Here is a 14,645-nt window from a genome sequence, read left to right on the forward strand (position 1 = left end):
CAAGCCGACAGATGCCTAGACCATCACCGTTTGCAAGCTCAGTACTTGCTGCGCCCTTATCAACCTTCCCAGCGTCTCAGCTTCCCATTTGTTGATATCTTGAGTAGAGAATCATCTTATTCAAGCCGCAATCGAAGGGTCATCAGCAGCTCGCTAGACCAACTTCACCATGTCAGGTAAGTTCTTATGTGCAAACGCAAATATCTGGAGCAAATACCTGACAAATAACACAGGATCCAAGCAAACGACGAAGACCGAGGAGACTAGTCCAGATGGCAAGACCGAGGGAGAGTATCTCAAAGATATCGAGATGTGCGAGAGGAAGATCATGAAAGCAGCTTTTGATCTGTTGAAGAACAACTATGATCGGTACATGGCCGTCGTTCGAGGCGTAGAGGATGCCCCTGGATGGGATATCCTTACTCGTTTGAATCTTCACGCAGAGCTAATCAGCAAGGCGTGCTTGGAAATTATCCACTCGGACATCCTGGACGCAGGCCCTGAAACCCTCAGAGCGGCGAAGAAACATATCATGAAGATCACAGATTTCCTCCGCACCATCTCAGGAAAGGAGTATGACGACATCAAGGCTGAATACATCAGTGGACAGGATCCTAGCATTGGATTGATGTACAATGAGGAGTTGGAACAATTGAAACAAAGCAATAAGTTGGACCAGGATGAATTCAAGGCTTGCAAGAAAGAAGCAACGAGCTTGCAACTTGAGGTTCATGAGCTCAGGAAGGCTTTGCTTTGTACCAGGGACCGAAAGTGGTATGAGACTCTCATCGTTAAGACAAGCCCATCCACCACAATAAGTTCACATCTCGTCTTCTGCATCTCCTTAGAACCTCCTTGCTGTCAAGCAGTGGCATGTTGATGTTTTCTGCGTCTTGCTTCTGATGGATTGAGCTGTTTCGCTTTGCTGAGCTGGATGCTCTGTTTGACTTAATGGCACAGCATCATCACTTTCATTTGCGCCTTTGACTTTACACTCTCTCATCAATATCATGCCCAAAGATTCATATTTGATGTTACGCTTGAACTAACTCCAATCGTTTGCAGCAACCATCAATGTCCACTACCCCTCCCGGTCCGGCCAACGGACCTGCATAAAAGGACCGTGCCAGCATATGCAGGAAGATCATCATTGATGCTCGAAAGCGGATCATCAAGCAGCTGTTGGAGAAGTTTAATGATGTCCATGCTGAGCGCAAGGATATTTCCGAGATGTCAGGGGGCGTCTCCAAAGGCGAAGTATTCCAATTCTGGCCTGAAGACAGGAATGTCGCTATGTCTGTTGCCAGACATGATCGATACAATAACCTGCCTGAGGAGATCTCAGATGAGAAGTTGGTGGAAGGTATGATTTTATGTCCATCACTTGCCTAATAATTGCTAAAGAGTCTGGTGATTGAAGACATGACGCATGGTGTCAAGGAACTCCTCATCGATTACGAAAACATTTACCAGGCTTTCGAAAAGTATCTGCGCCAGACTATTGAGAGCAAGCGAACAAGTGGTATGCACTCTCGCCTTGAGAACTCGTTGCAAAAGATGAGAGCTTGCAAGCTAGGCAAAGATGCCGATTTCAAGCTCTTTGACGCTCGAATCACCTCTGAATAACAAACCATTGATCGCTTTACGAAACAGATGCAAAAGGACCGGGATCCCAAAAAAGGTGCTCAACTGCTACAAGACAGCAATGAGCAGCGCGAGAAGCTTATCGAAGAGATGGTCAAGATTCTGCAAGAGAAATGCGTCGTTACGGGCTGCCGATGTATTGAGAGGGAACGCAAGGCCAATTTGCTTGTCCCAGGTTTGGGTACTCAGCAGAGATACGCGGCTGACAGGTTAAAAGTCGTGAAAAGCCGTGGAAGGAGGCTCGGGAAGAGATGGAGGTGTTGAAGGAAAAGATCTTCGAGCATAAGGAGGGATTGACTAATCTGGAGGAGGAGATGGCGAATGGAGGACTGGACTGAGGTTGTATGAGATCATACCCGTCTGAATGTCTTGCTTGCTCAGACGATATCGATTGTGTCTTACCGCAACGAACAACGGGAGAGAAGGGAGCAAGAGAATAGAACAAATAGATATTAGGAATTCGTGAGCAAAGTCGCAATAACAAAACTTCTCAGAGACAGCTTGGAAAATGCGCAACACTTTACTTGATCCAATTAATTTACGATGATGACTTATGCGATAGGTAATATAAAGCATCAAGAACAGGAATGATCTCTTGCGCAACGCTATGCTGGGCAGATCCTTTCCCAATAACATTTGCGGGTATCGGATAAGTGCGTAGTAATGGTTGTAGGATATGACTACAGAGTCGATTGAGAAGACTGGGCGTTGATGAGATAAGACATTTGAAGATACGAAAGAAGATGTGAAAGAAGATTTCAAGAAGGTGAAGACGAAATCCAAGTCAAAGCCCCTGAGCCAAGATCTTTCCTAAAGAGGACTAGTCTGTACTTTATACCCCACCAGGCCAGTCAACTTCACATTTTTGGAACAACCTCAACAGCCACACTTACAACAGTATTCGTCCTTTTCTTTTTGACACATTGGTGCCAGGCATAGAACGATTAGAACCAGAACACCCTTTGCGAGTTTACATCAAGCCTTTCGACCAGCAACTAATAGATCGGCGAGGCGGGGTTGAGGAACGTTACAATGCGGATTATGGTTTTAGTCAAGATGCAGGGGTTCATCATAATTCAGGTACCATGAACCTGACATAGTGATATCATTGTCATGATTACTTTAACCCGAAGTTCCAACCAGTGTTGAAGCTATATATTTGGTCCAGTGGTACTGAGCGATTTTCGAATGTTGAATTTTTTTACAATTCAAAGAGCCACCTTTCTTGGGAATTCTCCTTTGCATATCGAGAATATCAAAGCAGGGAGGATCAAATCTTCGTCATGTTATTGTCTCTTACAATTCTCGCCGCACTCGTTCGGTATGCTGTAGCTCAAGTCGACTACTCGCAATTCGTCAACCCTCTCATCGGCTCAGAAGGTCCAATTTCTGGGTATGCTTTCGGAGGTGGTGATATATTCGTTGGAGGTGCAGTACCTTTTGGGCTTGCTAAAGTGGGGATTGATACCTACAAGGACAATATCACTCTCTCAACCCTAAATGGAGGATATACGCCAATGGGCAAGGCGACTGCGTTCTCTATGATACACGAGTATGTCTCTATCTCCATTCAAATTTTGTTATTCCGGCTCCCCGCGCTTTGTGGAAGAGATATTTCTCGGAAACTAAACTCTTTCTACAAGCTATCATTCTTAATGTCTGAGAATAGGCGGAAAGTCGTATCTGCTTCCCAATGAGTGTACCGAACTCAAAAATGACAACTGACTCCACAAAATGGATCCCGATGTCTGGAACACGAATCATTTCGACATCGTCAGTGTCCAAACCTGGTACCTGACAATGACACATATTAAACTCAAAATCACTTAAAATCAATTTCCCAAGTCCTCCTCTATCTGGTTTCGTCATGCCCAAGCGAGACATACATGCATGAGACCAGACTCTTCTATCAAAACTCCGATCTCTCTAGGAAAGTCAAACCAGCTTCAAAAATTGCAAAGTCCGAATTGACATGGCCCTACAAATAGCATCTTGAAAAATTCCTATATTTCCAGGCCTAAAGATTCCTTGAAGACACATTTGCAGTCTCTGCAATCCCTAATAGTCAAGTACTGGAGAAATGCGAGACTTTCCTCTAGATTACCACCACCCACACATGTATTTCCTGAGAAGCCTGACGCCTCAACGAGAATGTCAAGTCTTGATGCATCGTCCTTGCCGATTAACATCCAAGCGGAGCTGAGAAACGGTCGCTCGATGCATTCTGATACTTTATGGAACACAATGAATATATGTCGAAGCTTAAATTAAAGCCCGGATCAGACATTGTGTGGAAATAAAGATATGCTCTCGGATATTAATCATACTCCCACATATAACAAGTATCTCAGCTCTGTACCTTCGTCACCGGGGAAAATCTCATATATGAACCCGAGCACACGCTTCAGAGTTCGGAGTAGCTTGCTTGCTCCACGAATCAGGACCATCATTCGAGCATCGCAGCACGAGACATATCTCACAAGCACATTCATCTCCAACACTTCAAACGTAGAATAAAATCATTCATTCATCATCAAACAATCAATCATCTCAACCACCCCTCTCCATTTTCGCGCCAACTCCCCCGCTCTCTCTCCACACGAGAAAAACGACCACCCGTTGTAGATATAGCTTCATCCTCATATCTCATGAAAAGCCTCATTCATTGATACTCATCCCAAAATGTTTGTCATGTCATAAAGTCATTTCCATCGTTTAAAACTCCCATCCCATCCCACTTACTGCTCGTTAACCAACGCGAAATGCTACGCAGAACCGAAGATCGAAAAAGGCCAGGTCTTAGAATGCGTACAGGGGAATGGATGTTTGAAAAGCATGGCGAGGAAAAATCAAATAATAGCCGCCCTTGGGGATATCTTCCTTCGTCCTTTCTTTCTTGCTCTCTTTCCTTTGCTGTGTTCGTCAATGTGAATCGTGATGTTGTTGGTACAGTCCTTCCCTCCTCTCTTTCCCTTGTCGGTTATACCGAGGTCTGTCGTCTCCTCAAGACATCGTCCACGCCGCTCTGGATACTCTTCGGTCCTGAGATCGTGGCTCTTAGTTTCTGCCTACTCTGCTCTCTCCTCCTCTCACTCATTCTCCTTCTCATTCCACTCCACCCCACATATTCGACTCTCAAACCAAGTCCAGGGATCGTGTGGACTTTGCCGCCATTTCCTTCTTTGAAACCGTAGCCAAACTGGCGCTCAGCGGAAGGACCAGTATGTGGACGCTGCTCGACGTATACCCTTCGATCACTTCCTGATCTTCTCAAGCTAGAACTGGTGCTACGTTGCTTTACGACCCTCATATTGCCACTCGGAGTTCTACGCATGGTCCGACGATCAATGGGATATGGTTGGTAGTCATAGTAATCATCCTGGATGGGCAAGATTGCAAACGTACGCTTCAACTTCTGGCTGAAAGTTCGCTTGGGAATGGGTCTGCTGTCCGCTGAAGGATAGCCGTATTCATCGTCGTCATCATAGTCATCGTAAGCTTGATGACCTTCCAAGTCGTCCCAGAAATGAGTAGGTCTCCAGAACGGATGCAGCTTGCTACCATCGGCTGGCTTATCTGCTACAGAAGGATAAAGCGCGTTTGCAGAGCCCTTGGACGTTTGTGTTGACTCATCGACTAGTTCTTTTCGATGGCCACTCAAGGAAAAAGTGCGCGAGAGAAAACCTGGGCGCTGAGCAGCGGTTTCTGAATTGCGGCGATTGCTGAAAGCTCGGCGCATCAAAGACATAGTCCTCTTAGATTGATCATCTGACGAAGAAGGACGATAGTTGTCGTAGCCCAGCTGGCGATCCTCTTCATGCCCGGGAGTAACAGCAGCTGGAGTGGGGGGAATGAACTTGATCGCTGGTGGCTCTGGAGGCGAACGAGGATTTCTGAGCGGCGAATCAACCTGGTCCATTGGATGTGAGGGTTGAGGTGGAGTCACTGGACCACTCGTTGCATGCCCATTGACGGTCATCGTTGGTCGCTCAGTTTCCGCACTATCAATTGTCTTCAGAGCAAGTGGGGGTGAGTCCGTTGGTGCCTTTTGCTGGACGACAAGGACCGACTTATTCTGATGTGGAAATATCGTGACAGCCATAGCTTCAGAAACCTCCGCCATGGTCCCGGCCGTTTCGTATGATGCTTGCGAAAAGGGGGTCACCTGTGTAGAAAGGCGTTTGCCAAAGAAAGGGTCACCATTATGATCGACATTGAGTCGAGCACTGTGGCTTCCAAGATCTCTTTCAACATCAGCAGATGGTTGAGTCGTGCTAGACTCTGGTAGAACTGGTTGTTTCGTTGCCTGAATCATGTTATGCGCGTGTAGACTTTCAGCAGTCAATGACCCTGCTCTAGATGTATTGCGACTTGTTGGAGCTGATAGGGACGATCTTCGAGCTGGAATGACTGGTGGAAAGTCAATGGTGTGTACCGAATGTGCAGAACCACCTGACTCCGACATCGTCCGTTTTCGAGGAGGCAGGGAGTCAAAGTAGCCAGGGTCGTTGAATTTGGATGAGGCAGACAAGGGAGCTGAGTTGAGTGACATGCTCCGCTTAGTCCTTCTGCTGCTAGTAGATCTAAGTGATGGAGCCCTGGAAGATTTCGTCGAAGAACGTCGTTCAGGAATGATAACTACCGGAATAGCTCCACTCTTGAGGACTTCTCTTCTAGACTTGCCGTTTGACGAGGCAGTGCTCACAACTGTGCTATTCGAAGCTAGACTTTGGTGCCGTCTCTCTGGTATCTTCTCCATGTGATGATGCAAGCGATGTTGAGGCTCACTTGACACAATCGAACTTGGCCCAGAGCTCAAGAGAGACTGGTCAGAGCCGAAATCACGAAGGCCAAGTTGCTTTTTAGTGTGGCGAAGAGTCCTTCGTCGTGTGGGCTTTGCATCGACAACCATAGCTTCAACCACGGTCGACTGAGACGAACGTCCAGACATTGCTGAAAATCTTCGCACGTCCTGTGTAGTAGGGGATTCAGGACTTGCTGCAGCTGAAGGCCACACGGATTTCTCAGGGAATTTCTCAGATGTCATTCGATTCGCGGTATCCCTGGCAATTCGGTATCTGGCTATCCTCTCCTGCAAGGGCATACTCCGAAGAACTTTTGTAGCAACTGTCGGAGACACGATATCATCCTCAATCACCTCATCGTTAAGAAAATTCGTTGCAAATTTCGTAGCATCTGTTGGCGAAACAATATCGTCCTCTATCACTTCGTTGGTAAGAAAATTCGTGGTTATGCGTCGCTTTTGTAGCTTTCGCACAGGTCTTTTGCGGACAGTTACATTCCTCATTAGATTGTCGTCCCATTCCCGTGTCACTTCTGCTTCTTCACCAGCAGATGCCCATTCCCCATCAAACACAACAAACTCTTCTTGAGAAGAATCTACCTTTGGCCTAGGAGTTGTAGTTCCTTCATCCGACTCAAGACCAAGACCCAAACCCACTTCCTTGCGCTTCGGAGGTGGTGTAGGAAGCTGAGGCACTTCCGCTGCAGATGTCCGAGCAGATGGGAGAATAGGTCTTACTGTTGAGTGTTCGTCATCGTCTTCTGAATCTGGATGTTCTCGTGCTGTCTTGAAAGAGTCTGTGCGTGAGGAGGGGTATCGTTCGCTGACTGGGGGACGACCAGGTCGAAATGCCAACGGCATCGCTCGCGGAGGCGTGAAGTCGGGTGTAGGTGGACTTTTCTGATTGGGTGGTGTACTGGGTGCTGAAGGAATGTCTGTCGGGGTTTCGATACGTGGGATATCAAACTTCGGTGCAGGAATGATACTCTGCTGGCTGCCAGAGGATTGTCGTGAATGAGTCGGAGGCGTTGGTGGGAGGCCATTGGACCCAATCCTGTTCTTTGATGCATGCTTTAACGTACGTGGACTCGATGTATCTGAGCTCGGTAGAGACGCCGTTCCAGTGTCGATAGTCAAGTCGCGTGGCTTCGTCGCAGGCGTCGAAGGGTATATCTGATGCATACGCTCTTCTCGAGGATGCGGCAAAGTCTTGTGCCTTTTCAGCAGAGTCGATCCCATGGCGTAGGCTCCATTTGGAGCGTCAAGAGAGCTCCCTGGCTCTTTGACCGGCATCCTGAGCCAGTTCGTCTGTGTGAGGAGCATTCACGCAGGTCAACGTGGTATCTGAGGGTAAGTTAGAGCTATTGCCAGGTCATCGCCGGGTCGTCGAGGTCTGATTTCGCAGGTCAACGGCTGTCATAGTGACAATTCGGCAGGCTGCAGACGATCGTTATCGGCGGGTAGTTTGGTGGTCGTGTGGCTGGGGGGTCTTCCAAGGAGTGAGTTGTGGAATCTCGACCAAAGAAACAAGATATAGGGGTCGTGAGGAAGGCGAAATGATCGTGATGCAGGTCGAAATGACCGTGAGAAAAGAAAAGAATGGCGTTTGAGGACTCCAGACGTGCTGCTGGGACTGCGACCAAGCAGACGGAGAGATTTGGCGATCGAATGTGCACTTCGGCTGCTGCACGAAGCCTCTCGAGTTGGTCGAATGCGGCTTAGAACGAGTCGGATTCCATGAAGCACGGCGGATGGACCACAGCACAGAAGCCGGAGCAGATTATCGTCGCCTACAGATCTTGGATCTTGGATGTAACACTTTGATCTCTCGGAGGTCGTTGAGAGGGGAGGACAAGCTGGCGCAAAGACTCCAAGTATGAGATGGGGGTCTACAATAGCCTTCGTCTGCGTGTCATTGGGTGGGCTCGAGAGGCACTGACGCAGTTGAAGGCCACAAGTCGACGTCGCCTACGTACGGTACAGTACAGTACACTCATGGTCTGAAGGAGCGGGCAGGTCTCGTTGGTTGGTTACCTTGCACCGTGGCATTTCCCACCGCACTCCTCGAATCAGAACATGTAACAGGGCAAAGAGACCTTCTAGTCTCGATTGCAAGCAGGAGCGACTGCATACAACTCCTGCAATGGTTCCATCCGCCCAGCGAATCACCCTCTGCAAGTCCACGAAATGATCTATTCTGGCCCTTCTGCACAGCTGCACATCTGCACCATTCCTGCTGGCCAAGCGTCACCTGGAGCAAAAAGAAAAGTCGCAGAAATCAGGAGGCTGGGCCGACCGCCCGCCCGACCTGAACGGAAGCGCGAATCAAGGAGATTTACTGGATGGATCCGACCCGGTGTAACTTGGTCCTACGACGTTTGACCAGTTGTGTTTCATCCCCCAGAAGCAAATCCTGGGTCTGCAATGGAGATCATGACAAGTGAGAGATCTGTGTATCTCGCTCGCAGCATCGTGAAAAGATATGTCAACTGACAACCAATCATGCATGTGATCATCTTCTCTCTTCACGAATGTCTTATGAGGAGCTGAAATTGCTGGCTTTGCACGAGAGATACCTGTATCCCAAGGTCTGAAATATAAGACAGTCACGTGGCAGATGTTTTTTACCTGTTTTTTGCATCTTTCTGCTATTGCTTGCAGATATGCATCCGTTGTTGTATTGCTTCATGTCGCTCTTCTGCTTGAAGCAGTACCTAGTCAATCTAAATACGGTGAACCTGAAGTCACGACTCAACCGTCACGTGCTCCGTGTACTCTCGTCTGAAAATTGGGGCATGAACGAAACAACCTCTCCTAAATTCCAAGCCTGAATGTCAACAACATCGCTTTCGTCCCCAACCCCTTTTTCATTGTCAATCTCTGCCATTTATCTCTGCTGTCTGTTTATTGGTATCCAAAATCCTACAATCCTGATAGGCCATCGCATCGGACCTTAAAGTCTAAGGAACACCGAACAGCACCAAGCATTGCTGCGCCTCCATGCAAGAACCTCAAATCAAGCAATCCGTTCGTGATCCAAATAGGATGACATGCGAAAGGGAGGGATGCTGCGGTGAGTTTTCGTGCCGCTGCTGCAGCTCACAGTAATCTTGCCAACTTGCCTTGCTCTCCTTCTCTTCCCTCTCTCTTTTCCATCTAATTCATCAATTATTCCTGTCGCAAAGTTGCATTTCCATCACGATCCCGCTGGTTCGAAGCTAATGTGTGGGGTAGCTCCTCGTATTGCTACAAACTTTGATATTACCACTACGTTTTGGTCACCTTATAATATACCGCCTTCTCCCATCCTACATCTCGTCTTGAGAGTAGATCTACCAAAATGAACAATCCATATACAGGGAATTTTGGATCCTCAGCATTAGCAGCCCTCAGCTCACAATTCTCCAACGACTTCCCTCACCCAACAACCACACCTTCATCGACATACTCAAGAACATCTACCTCCTACCCAACAACCACACACACCAACCCATCGACAACAGACTTCCCCAACACCTTCAACAATGGCAAAAACTTCTGGGACAAAATGGCCGTCGGTGCCAAAGCAGGCGCAATCGTAGCCATCGTCCTCGTCATCCTAATCATCGTCTTCGCATCCGTCTGGTTCTGTTGCGGCTGCTGCGGTCTCCGGCAACGAAACGCTCGCCGCAACGAGATCCGTCACCCAAGACCAGACACCGATACCGTGCCCCTCCAAGACCGCCAACAACAGCCTACTACCACCAACATGATGATGATGAACCGCATGGCCTCCACCGCAACTCGAGGAGGAGAGGCTCCTCCGCCTCTGTACGCGGAAGTCACACCGCCGCAACATACGACGATCGCGGGCGGCATCACACATGTGAGGGAGGAGGAAGAGGGCATTATCTCCGACGGCAAGACGCCGTTGAGCGAGATCCCGTTCGAGGACGTGGTGTTGGATCACAGTCCGTCAGAGTCGTCCTCATCGAGGAATTTTGGGCATTCGCATTTAGGGCTTGGAGGTGATACGACGGGGCATACGAATTCGTGAACCAATGACGGGTTTGTTTGAGCGGTGAAGATTTTATTGGGTGGAAAAAGATGTTGGGGAAGTCCGAATTCGGATGAGGGAGACGGATGGAATCAGCACGACACGGCATGAGGGGTCCGAACGAACCAGAAAATTGGGAATTCGCTTCGTGGGCTGAGTAAGTGCGGCTTAAAATAGTCGGAGGCTGCAGATGCAGTCAGCTATGCTGGCCACGGTGAAGAAGCGATACGTGGATGTGGATTATACGATGGGCGAAGTGTGGAGGTACTTCGTTTGTTCGTGGATGATTATTCGGATATCTGAGGATGGGATATTTACTTCATGAGAGGATTGGAGTTTGAATTCGGAAGAAATTGGGCATCGAATGCCCTCTTCTCTAGCAATGATTTCGAGGCTCGGCGTTGATGGGTAAGGAAAATTGGCGTTGAGGATATTTGTTTTAATTTTCTTCATCTCCTATATGGATGAGAATAATATATACCTAATTATTCATTCTACTAGCCACATCGACATGGCACAGCAATAGTACCGAATTTTGCCCCTCACTTTAAAATGTTTTGACAACGAGCATCTAAGATTGTGTACAGCAATTGCAAGGCTCTGCTCAAATCCAACTGCGACGCAGCCTTGTCTGCACACAGCCTTACCCGAGAAGACACACAAGCAATGCAGGCTAAGCCTCAACTCATATGCATCAATATCTGCACGAGTTCCCCAGCTGAAGCAAGCAGCCGCCCTTGGCTATGGGCGCCGGGTGAAGTTGCATGATAGCCGGCGCCCGTGTCGATTCTTGCTTGTAACCCTCCTCGGCGATGATGGCGCTGGATATGGACGAGATCGGTTTACTTTTCTGGGGGAGAAATTTTTGATCTCTTTCTCCCACGAGGTTGGCTCATTTCAATATTATTTCGAGGTGCAAACAAAGTAAAAAATCGTTCAGAATCCGAAGAGATCCCACCAGCTGCGTCGGGGTGAAATTTGTTGTTCTGGGGTCGATACTGGAGAAAGAATAGGTTCGGCGGAGCTAGATACCTGTCAAATTTAGTTGGTATCTATAAAGCACTTGGTTGACTTTATTCACCTCATTAGTACTAGGTAGCTGTGGACACGAGTCAGAAGGCTCGATGCCAAAGCGAATTGGGCCACTGGTATTGTTTCCCTGCTGGCTGGTTAGATCTGCTCTATTGTTGGACCGTCAGACTTCATCGACTTACCTCTTGGATAGAAAGCACTAATTCGTACATGCCAGTCTCCCTGTCTACCAAGACATTGGTAGCTACAGAAAGCAGCAACGAATGTTCCTTCGAGTGCCTCCTCACTTCCGACGTGTATGACCTTGACTGCTGTATATAGGCATGAGTCAAAGTCAAAGAAGAAGGAAGTTGTTTAGCCCTTTTCCGAAATTGTGAAGCTCGGGCTCGGTCTTGTGGCGAGAGACCAAAACTTGTTATGTCGTAGGTGTTGTTGCGGTATATCGCCGCCCATGGCTGAAGGGGCTCTAATTCGGACTCAGGTTCTACTGTGGAGTCCTTGTCTTGCACTGCTAACTGGACTAGGCCGAGACTGATGTGGAATCCTGGCCACCAGACATCTAACTGTTCGATATCATCCTTTTTCGTTGCTGAATTCCACTCAGTGGTCCACTTCCTTCCTTTCAAAAAGATATCGATGGCAGCTGTGAAGCCGTCTTGTCCTTCTGTGGCAAAGCTTTTGCTGGTCGAGTGCCAGAGCTGTTCAGGATTGAAATCCTGAGCTTGTATCTGCCAGTTCGTACTGTTTTTGATTCGGAAGGAAAAGCGATGTGCTCGTCGAACTGCTATCAGGCTGGATGCTACTCGGGTAATTATCTTAGGAACATAAACTTGAGAAATGTTCTTGTGGAGCCATCTAGCAGATTCTTGATCATGCGTCATGGATGGCAGAAGAGACGTGAGGGCCAGTATCCGAGACGAATATCGCACATAACCACTTCGTATGCGAACCAGGGGAACAACAATTGCTCCGTGTATCTCACCCTGTTGCTGGGCGCCACTTTGCTTGCAGTTGAGGTTGAGAAGGCAGAAATCTCTTTCGTTTCCATCGAGATTGATCAATGTGGTTGTGAAGTTGATTCCTCTGTGCGTCATCTCGAAGTTAGTGGTCTGTAGACCAGGATCTGCCACTACGACAAGATTTCCACATTTCCGGAATTCATTTGGTGAACGAGCAAAAATGCCTCGGAATTGCTGATCATCGTGGCCCGATGTCCAAGCAAACATGGAGAGATCAAAAGTCTCTTGCACAATGCCTTCCTGGAGTCGAATGAAAGCTTTCGGACCCTCTCCATAGATCAAAGGTAGGTTTACATCGAATATCCCAAATAGACAATAAGCAGTATCTTCAACTCTGGTAGTTTGACGCATCGAGGCCCATGACATCCGCTTTGCCACTGGAATTGTTGCCATCTTCTCGCTGTCTGCAAGCACTTCAATATCGATACCCGTGATATCAAAGAGGGTTGACCGTGAGGAACTCTTGTCTCCTCTAAGATTCCAGTTTTGATCATAGAACTCAACCAACTCTGGCGCAATGAGCTCTTGCAAAGTCCAGCCTCGCGTGAACCACCTGCACCGTTGAAAATCGAGACCCCATTCGTTCATGGGTGAGGCTGAGGGAACAAGGTCTGACAAGAACACGAAACAGACTGCAGAATCCTTATACCACTTGAACATGGAATTTATCGCTTCAGTCAACTCAGCACTGCTAGCTTTGTCGATGCAGCATGTATCTACCCAAGCATAGCTGATCCCTCGTTCACGCGCAAGGCGACAGGTCCATTCAATCTTGGAGAAGCCTTTCTTCTTATTCGCTTGTTCAAGGTTCGCCAATTCTTGGAGACTGACCTCGCCATCTTCCCATGTATGTGATAGAATCGCATAAGTCTGGTCTTCTGAGCTGTTGACGTACTCCAGTTGAAGTGAGGTTGTGTTCAAGAGCCACATGATCATGTACTGAATCTTTTCAAAAGCAACAAACACGTTTTGGAGGAGGTATCATTGGTGAACAGTAGCATGATGTGGGTAATATCAATTGAATGCGAACGAAGCAGAAATCTCAGCCTCGTTCGGAATGGCGATGGTCGGAACGTGCAGGAAGGACTGTGGCTTGACTTTTCGGTACCATAGACATTATTTCAGCAATTGTTCTTTCTCTCCGGACTCTGATGTGCATTCATCACACCAAGACAATCCTCAGCTTCTGTGAGTCTACTAAGATTCTGAATAGTCATTTTGCGAGAAAAGATGAAAGCAATGAAGCCCCAATCATAGCAAAGATACCTACCCTCGCTACCTAAGCTTAGCTCAGATAGCGGTCTCAAAAGCGGGTCTACGCTAGCGTCCGCCATGAATGTCTTCACAAAAATTTATGTTAACGATCAACATCCCCACCATACAGACCAGCAATCATGGCTCAAGGAGCAATAAAATCCAAAAAGCCCACTGGACCGACGTCGAAGACCTCCAGAAGACAGCCAGTATTGGGTCCAAAGAAAGGCGCAAGGACAATCAAGCCGAGAAACGCTGCACTTGTCAAGAATGCCAAAATCACGAAGGTTAGTTTGCGCAGTTGTCCTACTGTGTATTTGCATATTCATGTACGAGAACATTGCTGACTGGGTCTGCAGAAGCATTCAGCTGGTTTGACAGCCATGACCGAACGAACTTTGGGTGCTAAGGCTGGCCATCTCGAGCTTCTGAAAGGTGGAAAGAAAAACAAAGACAAGGACGCCAAGGGAAAGGACATCGAAGTGAAGAAGGGTGGAACCAAGAAGTTCGGTTGAGCTTGCTGCTTGACTACGAATGATAGCAGACAAGAATATCGAGAATCGGTCAGTAGGAATGGTGCGAGCCACAATCGAGGAGCGCTTTCGCTGTGACAAAAGCACCGGAGGTTTGGCAATGGCAAGGACAAGGAGGGAACTTTCGGCTCCCTGAATGAGGGTGGCTTGTTGAGACAGGAAGAAGCACATGTGATTGGCGTGGTCGGTGGTTTCATGACCAAGATACCACCCATTCAATCCCCAGCGTGAGGAATAGTGCTTTTCCGTGGAGCTAAAGTCGGAAGACTTAATTACAGACCGGCAAGCCGCATAAAACATGACCGAATCCGATCATATACCTC

At 47.9% G+C, this 14,645-nt stretch overlaps 6 protein-coding genes across 6 annotated transcripts; 4 read left to right on the forward strand and 2 right to left on the reverse strand.

Moving 5' to 3' along the window:
- Positions 1-169: 169 nt before the first annotated feature.
- On the forward strand, positions 170-1,626 carry LY89DRAFT_673671 (uncharacterized protein; the record flags this gene model as incomplete). The annotated part of the gene is made up of 4 exons (XM_018213374.1): positions 170-176; positions 234-774; positions 1,140-1,363; positions 1,421-1,626. The coding sequence occupies 4 exons, from the start codon at positions 170-172 to the stop codon at positions 1,624-1,626; spliced, it is 978 nt and encodes a 325-aa protein (XP_018066205.1).
- A 1,301-nt stretch (positions 1,627-2,927) lies between these two features.
- On the forward strand, positions 2,928-3,341 carry LY89DRAFT_738496 (uncharacterized protein; the record flags this gene model as incomplete). Its single annotated transcript, XM_018220376.1, has 1 exon — positions 2,928-3,341. The coding sequence occupies one exon, from the start codon at positions 2,928-2,930 to the stop codon at positions 3,339-3,341; it is 414 nt and encodes a 137-aa protein (XP_018066206.1).
- Positions 3,342-4,624: 1,283 nt separating this feature from the next.
- Positions 4,625-7,741, reverse strand: LY89DRAFT_593831 (uncharacterized protein; the record flags this gene model as incomplete). The annotated part of the gene is made up of 2 exons (XM_018209770.1): positions 4,625-6,793; positions 6,872-7,741. The coding sequence occupies 2 exons, from the start codon at positions 7,739-7,741 to the stop codon at positions 4,625-4,627; spliced, it is 3,039 nt and encodes a 1,012-aa protein (XP_018066207.1).
- Positions 7,742-9,788: 2,047 nt separating this feature from the next.
- LY89DRAFT_738498 (uncharacterized protein) lies at positions 9,789-10,484 on the forward strand (the record flags this gene model as incomplete). The annotated part of the gene is made up of 1 exon (XM_018220377.1): positions 9,789-10,484. The coding sequence occupies one exon, from the start codon at positions 9,789-9,791 to the stop codon at positions 10,482-10,484; it is 696 nt and encodes a 231-aa protein (XP_018066208.1).
- A 2,133-nt stretch (positions 10,485-12,617) lies between these two features.
- LY89DRAFT_709797 (HET-domain-containing protein) lies at positions 12,618-13,644 on the reverse strand (the record flags this gene model as incomplete). Its single annotated transcript, XM_018217782.1, has 2 exons — positions 12,741-13,644; positions 12,618-12,645 (listed from the first exon to the last, which is right to left on the reverse strand). The coding sequence occupies exons 1-2, from the start codon at positions 13,469-13,471 to the stop codon at positions 12,618-12,620; spliced, it is 759 nt and encodes a 252-aa protein (XP_018066209.1). The 5' UTR covers positions 13,472-13,644.
- A 285-nt stretch (positions 13,645-13,929) lies between these two features.
- On the forward strand, positions 13,930-14,304 carry LY89DRAFT_673675 (uncharacterized protein; the record flags this gene model as incomplete). The annotated part of the gene is made up of 2 exons (XM_018213375.1): positions 13,930-14,076; positions 14,149-14,304. The coding sequence occupies 2 exons, from the start codon at positions 13,930-13,932 to the stop codon at positions 14,302-14,304; spliced, it is 303 nt and encodes a 100-aa protein (XP_018066210.1).
- Positions 14,305-14,645: the final 341 nt, after the last annotated feature.

Source organism: Mollisia scopiformis (assembly GCF_001500285.1).
Source record: "Mollisia scopiformis unplaced genomic scaffold LY89scaffold_22, whole genome shotgun sequence".
NCBI classification, from domain to species: domain Eukaryota; kingdom Fungi; phylum Ascomycota; class Leotiomycetes; order Helotiales; family Mollisiaceae; genus Mollisia; species Mollisia scopiformis.